The following is a 14,819-nucleotide window of genomic DNA, read 5'->3' as shown; positions in this document are numbered from 1 at the left end:
AAATTCATCTGATTAAAGTAAGAGTAAAAACCTTTTGAGCGTCTGAAAAATGCGATTACTTTACAACTATTTTAGCTTTAGAGGTCAAAAGACACAAGTTTGGGTAAGGTTAAAGCCCCAGACATACCCTTGCTTCTGAAATCTCCGTACTTTGACATTGCTCTTATAAATTTAATATTACTAAGAAAATTTAAAACGTAGTTTAGTAATAATATTTTTTAAGTTTCGCTAAAAGCTCAGCTAATATTACAATTACTAACGTGATAGATAGTACGTCGGTTTGTCTATCTTTTACACAGCATGATCAGAGCAACGGTTTTACGTATTTTTTAGAAATTTATGTCGTTATACTTTTGAATTTATATTATTAGTCTTGAAGTATGTATTTATACACACATAATATACATTCGCTTTAACTTGTACGTGCCATTTCAATTTATCTTCAACGTAGCGTGAAAAGACAACACGTTAATTATTTCAGGCTGCTTCGTTTCAAAGCGTCGTAATATTTAGCGTAAGCGCTATTTTGATTAATGAATGAATGTCTGAACAAACTTCACGAAAAGCAAGGGGGAAAACTTTTGAAGAATGCGAGAAAACATTAATTTTAAATTACTTGTTTGACGAACTCTCTTTGGGAACGTAATGTCACGAGTTATATTACCGTCACGTTAGCTAAGTAAATAAACTGTATTTTCTGAATAGGGTCGGACAGGTTCGGACTATCGCTTAAGGTTTTATTATTTTAAAGTGAGAGATGTTTATGTTTATAAATCTGTATGAAACAAGAGCGACATAAATTTTGCGATGTGTGTGAGCTCCCAGGTTTAGGTCAAAAGCTTTGGGCTTCGTTGGAAACTTTGGTTTAATTCTGAAATATCTAAAATTTGATCGACGTGTCGTGGAGTTTAGGGTGTTTTTTTTTAATATTTTTAAAACGTGTTTTTTTTAAATTTCCAATAGCATTATAACACGCACGTTATTTCATGGGTTATTTATTATTCGAGAACGATGACGTTACAATGCTAGAGACCAAAAAGTGGCATTACCTACTTTTGTTTGCACGGTTTGTCAAAAAAGATTTAAAATGTAGTTGTTATTATATGTTTAACAAATTATTTTCATATCGAAAATGTTTATGCTTTATACGGGCCTAGAAGTTGACCCAAGAATTTTTTATAATCATCATAAATCATAAACATTATAAGCAGTTTTCACCTGGTTGCTAAATTAATAGTAGTGCCTACTACCGCACTGCACCCACGCGGGTCCAAAAACTTTATTTGTACGCACCCTAAATCTTTGAATTTAGCTATATCATCGATTTCAGCATAAACAATTTACCAAAAAGCCTCGAACAAACGTGCTGCTAAATCTAGGGAATTGTTTTCTTTAATTTAGGTAAATATTATCTGTAGTATAAACTCTTAGTTCGTAAAGAAACAATGTAGTTTTAGTTTAAACGGTATAACATAAATAACAGATTAACTCAACCCGTGTAATCTCGGAGGAGAAATTGCTTAAACAGCTCTTTAACTTGTTGTTGCATACAATAATTAACCTACTTGGTGTGGATTTATAAGCTTCTGTAGCACTGAAAATTAAGGACAATACAAATAAAAAGCAAAGCTGTAGTCATTTAGTCTTCCATGTGTTTTTATTCAACTTGAGGCATTCATTGATTTCGTTTTTCTTTTATTTGGCTTCCCCTCCCAGCAGTGCCTGATTTAGCAAGCGCGGGGCCCGTAGCAAATTGTTAAAAAGAGCCGTTGATCTGCTATTTATTCTTAAGTATAAAGTAGTAAAGATACAATTCAATACTCAATAAGTATCTATCTTAAATACAATACGTATTTGCTATCTATAGGTTACAATTTTGTTGGTAATTAATAGTGTAGTAAAATACTATAGTCGATGTCTGTGTGCGTGTGCGTATCTGTCTGTCAATCAGTCAGTCAGACAGAGATGAGTGGTAGTAAATATGCGGGGCTCCCTTTCTCGCGGGGCCCGTAGCTACTCTTGCTACGTGATTAATCCGGCACTGCCTCCCAGTCTTGGTGAGATTTGTTAAGAAAAGCTTAACTAGTATTTTCTGGCCAAAGTTAAAATAAAATTCTATAATTTTTGATCAAAAAGCGGTTTTTCAGCTCGTTGTGTTTCTGCTATTCGTATGTGTCACATATATAAAGCGACATATATACTGAGGATACTGTGTACTTCTATCAAGATAAAATAACGTCAAAGTGAAATAGGCCCAATGAGCACGTAGGGGGGCCGAATTCGTGAAATTATAAACCAGCAACTTGTTTTCAGAACCCTTTTTTTAGAATAGTAAATAGTTTACTATTTATTGCATGTGGTTACATTTTAGAGTCTCACGAATTTCAGCTTTTAACTTCACTCGGATGCCCCAGTGTTTCAAGATTAAAAAAAGACTCTGCGATTGAGAGTAACTTTTACTGAGAATAAAGATTCCTAAAAGGAATTCCCATATGAAAGGCAGTCCAAAATCTTGTGTTAGACAGGTGGACAAATCACTCGCGTTTCGCGCAATAATAGTACCATCGTTCAAACTATAAACCCCATTAATTAAAAATAATTATTTAAATTAGCTATTTACAACTTCTAGTAGTAGGTACTACTAGAAGTTGTAAAATTACTCGAAAAGTAGCTCGAAGAACAGCTACTCGAACTTTACATTAAAACCATCTCTGAGTTTTTATTTTAAAAATGTAAATTTTCCTCTTACAAAGATGTTCACACCGAATTCACAGATAGTTGGTATTTTCCTATCTATTTCCTTTGGTAATTTATTCCTTGTTCGAAATTACTTGCACAGTTGCACTTCGAGCTGCGGTAACAGCTTTGACGTCACATCGAAGGTTTTAACATCGTTATCTCGCTGAAATATTACTCGGTTTGCTGACGCGAATAACAGAAAGGCTTACGACCGACCAGCATAATATTTATCATCATCATATAAAACCCTTGCCGGCCCACTACAGGGTACGGGCTCCTCCCATAATGAGAAGGGGTTACAACCGTAGTCCACCACGCTGGCCCAGGGCTGAATGGTGGACTCCACACATCTTTGAGAACATGTGATATGATGATGATGATGAATGATAACATTAATAGGACTAAGTCTATATTCTATGTATGAAAAAAAGAGCCTAGAAAAAAAATAAGAAAGAAAGAAAACTTTATTTGGATATACACACACTAGAATTAAAATACAACTTAATAGTCTACACAACAATTATAGGAACGGTGTGATCCCAAAATGGTCTTCACTCAGCATGTTTGCAGTGCCTGTTAAGACACAGCGCTGATCTTCCGTGAAGCCAGACGTGACGTTTGGACGGTAGGCACTGTCAGAGCGACGCTTAAAAACTATGGGTACAATAATACAATTTAAAAGTATTATGTAATTAAAAAATAAGAAGTGTAATAATAAATAAAAAATAATATAAAAGATTTGTATACATATATTATATTTTGTTACGATCGAACCAATAAAAAAAAAATAAAAAATAATAATAATAAAAAATAAAAATAATAAACACACTTAGGCACCCTTGTTCAAATGTTTTGTTGTTGGAAAAGATATTCTCTTAATTTCTTTTTAAAAGAGAGTTTACGTTATGTTTAGACATGCTAATATCTCTTAATGGCGGAGGTAGGTCGTTCCAACATTTAGTAGCCGCGAATTTCAAACTACCATTAATATTCATTAAAATAAAGAATTAGTCATATAACAAGAGTTTAAGTTGTTCGGCTGTAGGAAAGCAAATCATCATTCAAAATAGCGCTTAAGAAAAATAAAGGAAAATAACGCTTCCCAACGAAGAGCAACAACAGATTGTCTCGAGTTTGTCTTTTTACATCACTATGAGGACAAATTGAAATGGCACATAAAAGCTAAACTGTGTTTGTCTCATTTGCTAGACCCCGGGGAATAAATAGCTTTAGAATTTGAATAGACTGAATCGTATTATTTTATTCCTTCTATATGAAATATAAAAGTAGAATAGTCAAACTAAATTAATAAGTCTAAGAATAGTAGTTAACTATGTACTGCCCCTCTTTATTATAAAATAAACTATTAAATACTTATCACTGAAAAAACATTGGTACACACACATTGGTAAACACTTTAAGAAAAGGTTCGATATATGAACTCGAGTAAAGAGTTCTTTACATATAATGTAAGTATTATAAGTTTTTTTTTGTAATTAATTCTAAAATGTATGTTATTGTTCGCGGCACTAGATCCGGCTAGTTTGTCACAGCTTGATGGATCTTACAGCTCATACTCTCATTTCTCTCTTCTTAACCGTTTTTTCTCTTTCTAACTGACTTTCTAGTTTCTTACTTGCGAGTTGTGGCAGTCTCTAAGTGGGTCTACAATATAACATTAATATGTTTTTTTTCATTTTTTGTTTAGTTTTATAAGAATTATTGTAAACTGTTAATTGTCCATTAAATAAATAAATAAATAAATACCCTTTTCCTTTACTATTAAAGTGACGGCACTGTGTTTATATAGTTAGATAAATTTCGGGATATGTGTACAATATAAACGGCACCAATATCTTACAGACCCTTAGTATAACAAAACGACAGAATTCTCTAAGACTCAAACACGTCATAAATAATAGATTTAACTAGCTTTGGGAGAGTTGAACAAACACTCTTTACAATGGTTTAAGGATCTCCCTCGATGAAATAAGCTCATCAAATCCTGACTTGGTGATAATTGGATAATCTTGAGAGTATAATACTATTTTCAAACTTTCAAATACGTCCACAATTATTGATATTAAAATCGTTTTTTTTTATTCCACTACAAGTTAGCCCTTGACTTTAATCTCACCTGATGGTGTAACGGGCATACCTGTTATGGGTATGGCAGTTCGAATAGACATCGTACCGAAATGCTAAATCGCTAAGCGGCACGTCTTTATAGCAGGGTGGTAACTAGCAACCGAAGCCACCAGACTAGACCAACGATAATTCAGAAATTATAAATTCCCAAATTGCCCCTGCCGGGAATCGAACCCGGAACCTTCCACTTTAAACCGCAGCGCTCGCCACTGTGCCATGGAGATCGGCAAATCGGTGAACAAACATAAAAAATAATAACAAACATTGGCCCGTTTGCCAGTCGTTTGCCGCTTTATTGGTTTAGCTTTAGCTGTGTACAAATAAATGTAACGGCGAAAATTTAAAGCCTTCAACCGTAATCATTAACGTAAAGGTTCTCCATTGGGAAGTGAAATGAGGGTGAATGAGGGTATGTTTTATTAAGATGTAAGAGCTTAAAGATCTCAGAAGGTAAAATCTAAATTAAGGTGCGTATTGCATCACGACCATTAGGGACCCTGTTAGAGTTAGATTCTATTTTCTTAGCCTTTTTTTTTCTTTAATATAGTGTAGCGGGTACATACCACGATAATATTATGGAATTTTTATCAACCAAACCTTTAATTAAACCTTAAAAATAAGATATTTTTGGACACAGTAGATACATATCCGAACATCATAGAGCAGTTTTTCAAAATGCCTTAAATGTCCTATGATTAAACATCATGCCTATTACATATAAGTACCTACTAGTATGATACAGAAGCTCAGAACGATGAATTACATGTTCTGAATTCCCAACAGTATTAAGATCGTGACATTTAGATTCAACATGCAATTCGCAATCATTATTTATTGCATTAAATTGCATGTTAACATTAAAGTGTTTTTACTTTTTACCTATACTTTAAGGAGATATCAGTATAATATACTTAGAAATTAACGATAAAATATATTATAATATTTTTTATTTTATCCTTAAAATTTAAATAAATACCCAAGAACGACGTATTTTAAATTTTCGTTTGAGGTATTTTTTTTTTATAATTTTACTGAAACGTATAAAGCGGGCAACTTTATAGTGATAAATATGGCTGTAAATAACTTCATAAATTATAAGTTGTTTAAATTCTTTCAACCACATTTTGGAGTAGATGCTAAGCACCTTAAAAACTTGAATTCACGATGGTCAATAATATCAAAGTCAAAGTCCAAAGTCAAATATATCTTTATTCTTTGCCCACAGGTGGCACTTTTGATGCGTACATAAGAAAAACACTTGCATTGTGTTTCTAGTAAGTAAGTATTATCTATTTTTTCATACTTGCATTATTATGCAAACAATCTTTCTATAACAGTGTTAAATATTTTTTTAATACAATGACATCCATAAATTAAACCTCTTTTTATTTCATTGGTTTTAATTATTTTATTGCATTTATTTTTGTTCTATTTTTAAAATAAAAGTAATGAAACGATTGTTAGACAGTAAGACAAGATTTTTTTTTTGTTATTTATGAAAAAAAAAAGTTTATCCAATACAATTTAAGTTACTTTAATCGTAACGTTCTCAATATTTGATACTATATAATGTTCCCATAAGAAAACGGAATTTAGTAGAAGACCATTGAGTTTATGTAAGAGGTTGGAAGGACTTTAGTTTTTTTAACCACATCTTTATTTATTTTGAAAGAGTGAGAAAAAATAATAATGCAGTGTTTTTATTCGCAATAATTATATAATATTACCAACCTGCGCACTACTGCTGATGAAATATAAAATTCGTAATTGAATTAAACGCTTAATGCTCTTTATTGGAAACTCGGGGGTTATTGTTCGGAATTGATATCGGCGATTACTCCGTTCAAAATATTGCCGAATCAAATATTCCAACAACGTAAAAAATTATTTCCTGCCGTATTTTTCCATCTTTTATAAGTACTTTGACGCCCCAGCTTATCCCTCATCCTATATTTACATCTGCTAAGCTTGTCCGAGTATTATTGCTAGTACACTTAGTAAAAATACGTAGCTATCAGTACTATAGAGAACACTACTTTTCTAAGAAGTCTAAAAATAATAAAACTCCTCCTGTGCTATGAAATCTAGGCTATAAAATCATTGGATTCCCCTCGATTTCCACTTCCACTCGTGAAGCTGACGATTCACCACCTCGAAATTTATACCCTTGCAAGAAATGCAAGTTTTTTTTCGATTGCTCAACTATTGACGGTCAAAACATTTTGTCGAACGTACTTTTTTAAGTTTATTAATAAGAAACCGTTTGCGTAGCGGATTAAACATCATCATCATTACTTAAACCGATTGACATCCACTGCTGGACATAGGTATTTTGTATTGCGTTCTAAACTCCACGATTCTGGACCGCTTGTTCCCAGGGGCTCCCCGCGACTCATTTGATGTCGTCTGTCCAGTTGTTTGGGGGTCGACCAACGCTGCGTTTACCGGTGCGGGGTAGCCGTTCCAGCACCTTGGGACCCCAACGTCCATCGGTTTTTCGAGCTATGTATCCCGCCCATAGCCACTTCAGCTTCGCGACTCTTTGAGCTATGTAACTCTAGTTCTTCTCATCTCCTCATTTCTGATTTGATTATGTAGAGATACTCCTAAGATAGCTTTTTCCATCGTTCATTGAGCCTTCTTATGAAGTCTATAATTAGCGACCACGTTTCAGATCCGTAAGTCATCACGGGTAACATATACTGTTCGAAGCCACTGAGGGATTTCAGACCGAGTTGGATTCGACGGTTCACCTCTTACTCCACTGATTAATCACATGATCAAAATATTCGTAAAACAAACTGGTTAAAAATATATATAGTTTTTACCGGCTCGTATTTTCAACGGTTAATCGACGATAATCCAACTCGCTCATGTGCATGTTCACCCAAAACATATCCTCAGGAGATTTTGACTTTACAATAGGGAGATTGTTAAGTCGACTCTACAATGAATAATTGTTGAAATTCATTGTAAAGTCAACATCCCTTGAGGATGCTCCGGTGTTGGAGCGAAACATGCGTAGAGCGTACATTGCCGAAGATATGTTTGGTGTCGAGTATAAAGATTGAAGAAATTATAATTTACACCATACAGATTCTCCTACTTTTCGCGGAGTATAGCAAATCAAGCTCAGTTTCATAATTTCCAAAGAGGGTTACGTCAAATGGGCGGTCGGTCGTAAAATATGTCAAAACCAAAACAGCAAGTCTGTCTTCAAGTTTGAAAACCACGTGTCAAGTCGATCCCACATGTGTAGAATAAAAGCAAGGCGAAGAAAAATTTAGCATATTCCATTACTGCCCATTTGTATGTTTATGAAACCAGAATCCTTTTAAAAATTAAAATCGTGCGGTACGTATCTAGCAGCCATTCTCAATCAAGTGCGCTCGTTCAGTACATTTCCTTCTTCATGCCCATTTGATTGTCTCCATCCGTACGTAATAGGATCAACTGTAACTAGAACACTTGGCCCCGTTTTAATTAAAGCCGAGCTAATCTTGAAGATTGAAGTAAACCTACAGATATCCGCTACTTTGTTCGTAAATTTAATAGACTTTTATATGGGCACCTGCTTCTACAACCTCTCTGGTACTGCCACTGTAAGATTGCTAGTTTTATAACGTATTAGCTGATACTTACCGTGACGTGTACTGTTGCTTATAATAAGGTTCGTTTTTGCTTGCAGGTTGTGGATAGATTAAAAGAAAATACGTATGCAATTGGTCAAGGTTTAATTGCGTCTGGTTATTAGTATTTCACATTATTTCATTGGGATGGCTATGCTTTTGTGCGCTGTGTATGTATAATAGGAGAATGTTTGTATGCGTGTTAGCTGGAAGTATGAAAGAAGACGTGTAAGTTGTCGCATATTTAGTACTTAGCCTTATTTAACTCAACACCTACAATAAAAAAAAACATCTTTGCGTGCCCCTGCACTACTGGACGTTGCCAGTCAGTTCAGCAAGCTTCTTACGGTCGATCTAGCGTCAAGCGAAATATTTGATAGAAGCGTGCGGTACTTTGCGGAGTTCCTTGATATATTATGAGAATACAGCTTAATTTGCTATACTCTGGGAAAAGCAGGAGAATCTGTATAGTGTAATCTTTATACTCCACACCATACTGATCTTCGGCAATATACCCTCTACGCACGTTCGCTCCGAAACCGGAGCATTCTATGGAGATGTTGACTTTACAATGAATAATTGTAATGAACAATTATATTCATTGTAAAAACAACTGTCGCTTAAGTCTCAGAACCTAGCACAGATATTCAATTATTCTCTTCTTGATAGTTGGCATATAGCATTAATCTGTCTACACTGACCTCATTTATTTACATTGGAAAAGCTGCCATTTGGCGCTGTAGGTAGTTGTGAAGCTGTTATAAGAGTGTACAAGGAACTAAAAAAACATTATTTTCAGAGACACTTGCAATATGGCGCTTCAAATTTAATGAAATCTTTAAATAATTCGGATGTTTCAAGTCTGAGAGTCAATAAATACGGTTGTTTTTGTTACATATGCTTATTAAAAAACGTTCATGAAACCACGGTCTGGCCTTGCCCGTGAGCGCAGTTGACTTTAAGTACCGTACCGCGTAACGCGTTAGGGGAATGACTTGTCGAAGCCAGTTATTAGTGAGTAGTGGTAGTGTATACCTACTCATTCTATTCCGTGGGGGAATAGAATGAGTAGGTATACACTACTCTCTCTACTAGCTTAGTTATTAGTACCTACTCATTATATTCCCCCCTACTAGATTAATTGCCTTACAAAAATATTGTAATATTTGAAGGATCAAGCTGATGATCATAAGAGAACCATCGCTTGTAAAAAGGGTATAAGGGGCAAGGGTCCCAAAGAGTGCCGCTCGGTGTCCATCAACCTGAGGCTAGGTGGTTGAGACTAATGTTCTTTTAAAAAAATATAATAATTATGTACCTAATCTATATGACATTGTAATGGACTTGTAATTGAATAAATAAATAAATAATATGCCTGTAATCACCCCGGCAACCGCGACCTTCAGAACGGAACACATCGATTTCTTTGTCCACCCAAAGAGTGCTCAACGCGAATAAAGGAGTTTTCACTTAATTAAAATTGGTGATCAACAGGGAGCATTCTAGCACCCACCTCAGTCACTCGCACGCACACGGCCACGTGCACGGCCACGTCTGTCGCGTGGATGGTCATTATGGGACGGTCTGCACAATTTCACCGACGGTATAGCGATTTGTGAGTACAATTAACACCGATCTTTCAATATGAAAAGGGTCAAAAGCCAAAGTCAAAATATATAAGCATTTTTAAATCGCAATGTCTGTGTGTTTACAGCGACTATCAATTCAATGCAAAATAATATCTTGTTTTGCCCTATTTTGAAGCAGTAACGAATTCATATGATTTTTTGCATGTACTCGTAGATAGTTATATAATCACAGGAAACCAAATCCGAAAGAAGTCGTTGGGAAAAGTAAGAGTATAAAATTGAAACGAAAAATGTTTAAGCGAAAAAAGCCTCTAACTTTTATTGTATTTCGCTCCGACCTTAACGTTGCTAATTAAAAATTATCACCTTGGCCTACCTATTTCAACAACCTCTTTTCTCTGGAAGCCTCTTGAATACCTCGTAATATCGTTTGCCTCTATAAGGTACTTACGTTCGCCCGTGTCTCCATCCACGTAGATTTGGTTACCCGGGATAAAAAAGATCCATATCGCCTTTGATAATCTCATACCGAGTAAGCACACTTTTCATATTTATAAGAGCGTATTAAGAGCGTAACCTGACCGAACTCTTTGCAGCATACGACGTTGCGATTTCTTTCTTTTTGCATGAGAATGATGATGATTCCTAGGAATCCTCGAGTTTAGCATAAAATAAGGAGTATTAGCATAAAATAAGGAGTATTAGTATAAATTAAGGAGCCGCACGAGTTTTAATACTAGGCGATATCCGGCTTCTCATGCGGGGAGACTGAGTTCGATCCGGAGCACTGCTAACTTTTTAACGTTACGTGCATTTTTAGCAACGTGAGGTAAGGGAGCAGGTTTTGCTCGCCTGATAGTCCTCCACAACGTTCCAAAAAGCGTGTGACATCTAAATATTTGCACTTGGCAATGGACTACAGCAAAAACTCCGATCATTCTGAAAGGAGAGTATGGCAGGGGTTCCCAACCTTTTTAACTTTGCGGCACACTTACAAGTTTAGAAATTCGTCACGGCGCCCGAGGAATATCTAGCTAGTTGAAATAGATAGGGAGATACTGGTTAGCTAGGCAGATAGGCACAGAAAATAAAGATTCACTAGGTCATAAATATGGCTCAGCTACCATATTTATGACCTAGTGAATCTTTATTTTCTCTTCGTGATCTCCAAAATTATTCAACGCGTGGGACATGCATATTGCAACGCGACACAGATTATATTGTTTAAATATCAGTATAAATAAGTTATATAATTTTTTTTATAACGAATGGATTCAGTATTTTTTGTCTGCATAATTTATTTTCATTTCATCCGTGTAGGTTCTTTTAACTTTATTTAGCACCCTCACTTTTAAATAATTATTAACATACTAGTATTCCCGAGTTTTTCCGCAATTTCACGCATAAATCACGAGGTTTTTTTTTTATTTCACTACAAGTTAGCCCTTGATTGCAATCTTACCCGATGGTAAGTAATGATGTAGTGCCTAAGCTAGCGGTTTGGTAGCAGGTTAACCTGTTAGGGAGTATGATAGATCTTATGATCCGATGCGTGAAAAATGGCAGTAACGAACTAGAATTTCAAAATTTCCTTGCAAATTTATAAATATTACTGTAGCTTGCCCATACCTCGGATTCCTAGAATGTCTGATTTCTGATTTCCCGCGAGATCGAGAATATTTTCCACGTTGCCTATGTCCGTCTCCAGAGAGCAAGACAAGGAGGCAAATACCATAATTTCAAAGTCAAATAGTCAAATATTTCTTTATTCAAATAGGCACATAGATGGCACTTTTGATGCGTTGATTATATACAAAATGTGTACATAGCAGTGAGTAGTGATGGCGATAACTACAATCGTAAACTTAAAACTAAAGGTACGAGGATTCCAAACGCGCCCTGGTCTAAGAAGAGGCCCTTTTTGCTTCTAACGTTCAAATTATTGCAGTCATATTTTCTTTTAAATTTTGATACATTTTTGTGAACATACATTAAATTTTCAAATATGTATTGGAAATAGAGTGTCATTATTTTAACATCTTTAAATTTATCTCTAAATGACTCTATCGGACCCATTTTATAGATCGCACGAACAGCCTTCTTCTGCAGCACGAAAATAGTGCCAATATCAGCAGCATTACCCCATAGTAAAATTCTATATGACATAATGCTGTGAAAGTAACTAAAATAGACTAGCCTAGCAGTTTCTATGTCTGTCAGGTAGCGTATCATCTTTACTGCATAGGCAGCAGAACTAAGCCTGTTCGATAAATTATTTACATGAGGGCCCCATGGAAGTTTAGCATCTAACGTTATTCCTAGAAATACTGTTGTATACTGTGTTTCTTAACATCGGTTTAATAATTTATACGTTAAATTAAAGCCTTCGCATTCGCGGTTCACCTGGTGATAAGGTCGATTTAGTGTGGCGGTAATCACTCAACAGTGACCACTCAAAGCATTATTTTTAAATATCCCGTTTAAAAAAAACCTCCATGTTCAAAATACTTTATAGAAGTAAATTTTTCCAAAATGCACCGCATTGCGTTTGGGTTCAAATGTTGATACATAGAGAATGTTTGAGCCTTGAAGAGAGAATTCCTTCATAAGCACAGCACTATCATACCATCCTTCAATTAAACCCCTTAGGGATGGATTTGCATGAAAAAAAAATTCTTAAGTAAGGTCATCAACCAAAAGTCAAGTGACAAGTTTTAAGTGGTTTTTTAGAAAATAATTTTCATATAGCTTTCCAAAACCAAATGCCATCTAAAAGAGACCGTGCTCGTCTTCTCGCTCTCTCTGCTAAGGAGTCCGGCTACTGGCTACATGCTCTCCCTTCAGCTAACCTGGGCACTATGTTAGACCACACCACTCTGTCGGTGGTGATTGGTCTTAGGCTTGGCGCCTCTATAATTCAGCCTCATCGATGCCACTGCGGTGACAGCGTTGACACCTACGGTCACCATGGACTCTCCTGTTCAAGAAGCGCTGGTCGCTTCTCTCGCCATAGCACCATCAACGACATCATCCGACGTTCTCTAGCTACCGCTCACGTACCAGCTGTACTAGAACCTATTGGTTTGGCGCGGAGCGATGGCAAGAGACCTGATGGTATGACGCTCATACCTTGGAGGCTTGGAAGGTCACTTCCGTGGGATGCAACTTGTGTTGATACCCTAGCTGCATCACACATCCAGGCCACTTCGTCAATGGTAGGTGCGGCTGCTTCCAGTGCCGAGCAGGCCAAGAGGCGTAAATATGAAAACCTGGATAGCAGCTTCATTTTTGTGCCTTTTGGAGTAGAGACTTTGGGACCGTGGGGTCCGGAGGCAAGAGCCCTTTTCAAAGAATTATCGAAAAGGGTTATCGAGTCTACCGGTGATCCTAGAGCGGGCAGTTACCTTGGCCAACGAATTAGTTTGGCCATCCAGAGGGGCAATGCTGCCAGCATCTTAGGAACTGCCTCGCTGCGGTGGTTTCGAGGACGTTTTAGATTTTATTTAGTTTTTAAATAGTTTATTTTAGGTTATAGTTATGTATTAATAAAAATCGTCTTTCCAAAACCCATTTGGAATCCCATTTAAGCCTTGTAGGATTCGGATATAATCCCTTCGTACATTCCAAATATAAACTTTGTAGACTTAATGATCTGTAAAACTGTAAACCCCCTTTAATGTATAGCTTGATACCTACTAAGTATTTTAAAAAAAACTGGCATTACATTTTTTATAAGGATGAATTCAAAATTCTACTTAACTTGTACTTAACTTGTTAAATTTCTTAACTGACGTGTCGTACCTATATATGAAAACTAACTACTTTCAAAATGTTTGCTTCATAGTAGCTTTCGGAACTTAATGCTCACCGAGTCAGTAACCATTGAAGCAGGCGTTACTTTGCGCAAATCCATGTATAGTGTAATTTATAATTTCTTCAATCCGTATACTCCACACCAAATAGATCCTCGCCAATGTACTTTACAATGAATAATTGTTAAGTCATTGTAAAGTCTACATCTCCTGAGAATGCTCCGGTTTCGGAGCTAAACGTGCGTAGAGGGTACATTGCCGAGGATCTTTTTGGTGTGGAGTATACGGATTGAAGAAATTATAAATTGTACCATACAGATTTTCCTGCTGTTCGCGGAGTATAGCAAATTAAACTTAATTTTCATAATAGAGTCAGTAACCTCTTGCTTTTATACATAGAGATAGATCTGTCTGTTTTAAATTATTTAGTGAAATATAACAATCTTTAGCTCATTAATATTAACCGTAAAAGTAACTTGTTAATTTATTTACACGGTTAATATTATATATTTATTTGATTGAGGCAATTTAAAAAAAACTAAGAGAAATTCCTTCCAATAACGTTTCCTTACCTTTTAAAGTTATCATTTTGCTGGCACCAACCTTGCTCTGGAGTAGTCACAACATTGTATTAAAATTTAATGTTTACAATTATTCAGTCCACACATTCGCGTCATCTAATAGTCCACATTGTGCATTATTTGTGATAATAATTACTAAAGTTTACGAAAAGTTACGACAATTTCACAGTTTTCATACATCACACGCGGTGCTTTTACATTAAACTCCACTAATTATAAATAGCCTTCCTTCGTTCTTGCAAATGTCAAGCGAGAGTGCAATTGAAAACAAGGTTGTGGAGCTAGCGCGGCAAAATGTGTCAAGGTTATGCAGGCACCACA

General features: G+C 35.7%; 1 protein-coding gene across 1 annotated transcript in view; it reads right to left on the bottom strand.

Annotated features, from left to right (window-relative positions):
- The window catches only part of LOC120624307, a 41,717-nt gene extending 27,188 nt beyond the window's left edge, over nt 1-14,529 (bottom strand). The window contains exon 1 of the mRNA XM_039890772.1: nt 14,490-14,529. Within this exon, the coding sequence (XP_039746706.1) occupies nt 14,490-14,505 (16 nt within the window). The 5' untranslated portion in view covers nt 14,506-14,529. The remainder of the gene's footprint in view (nt 1-14,489) is intronic.
- Between the last annotated feature and the right edge of the window lie 290 nt (nt 14,530-14,819).

This window comes from Pararge aegeria, chromosome 6 (assembly GCF_905163445.1).
Source record: "Pararge aegeria chromosome 6, ilParAegt1.1, whole genome shotgun sequence".
Lineage (NCBI taxonomy): Eukaryota > Metazoa > Arthropoda > Insecta > Lepidoptera > Nymphalidae > Pararge > Pararge aegeria.
The sequence above is the reverse complement of the archived record's forward strand: the minus strand, read 5'-3'. Positions and strand labels throughout refer to the sequence as shown.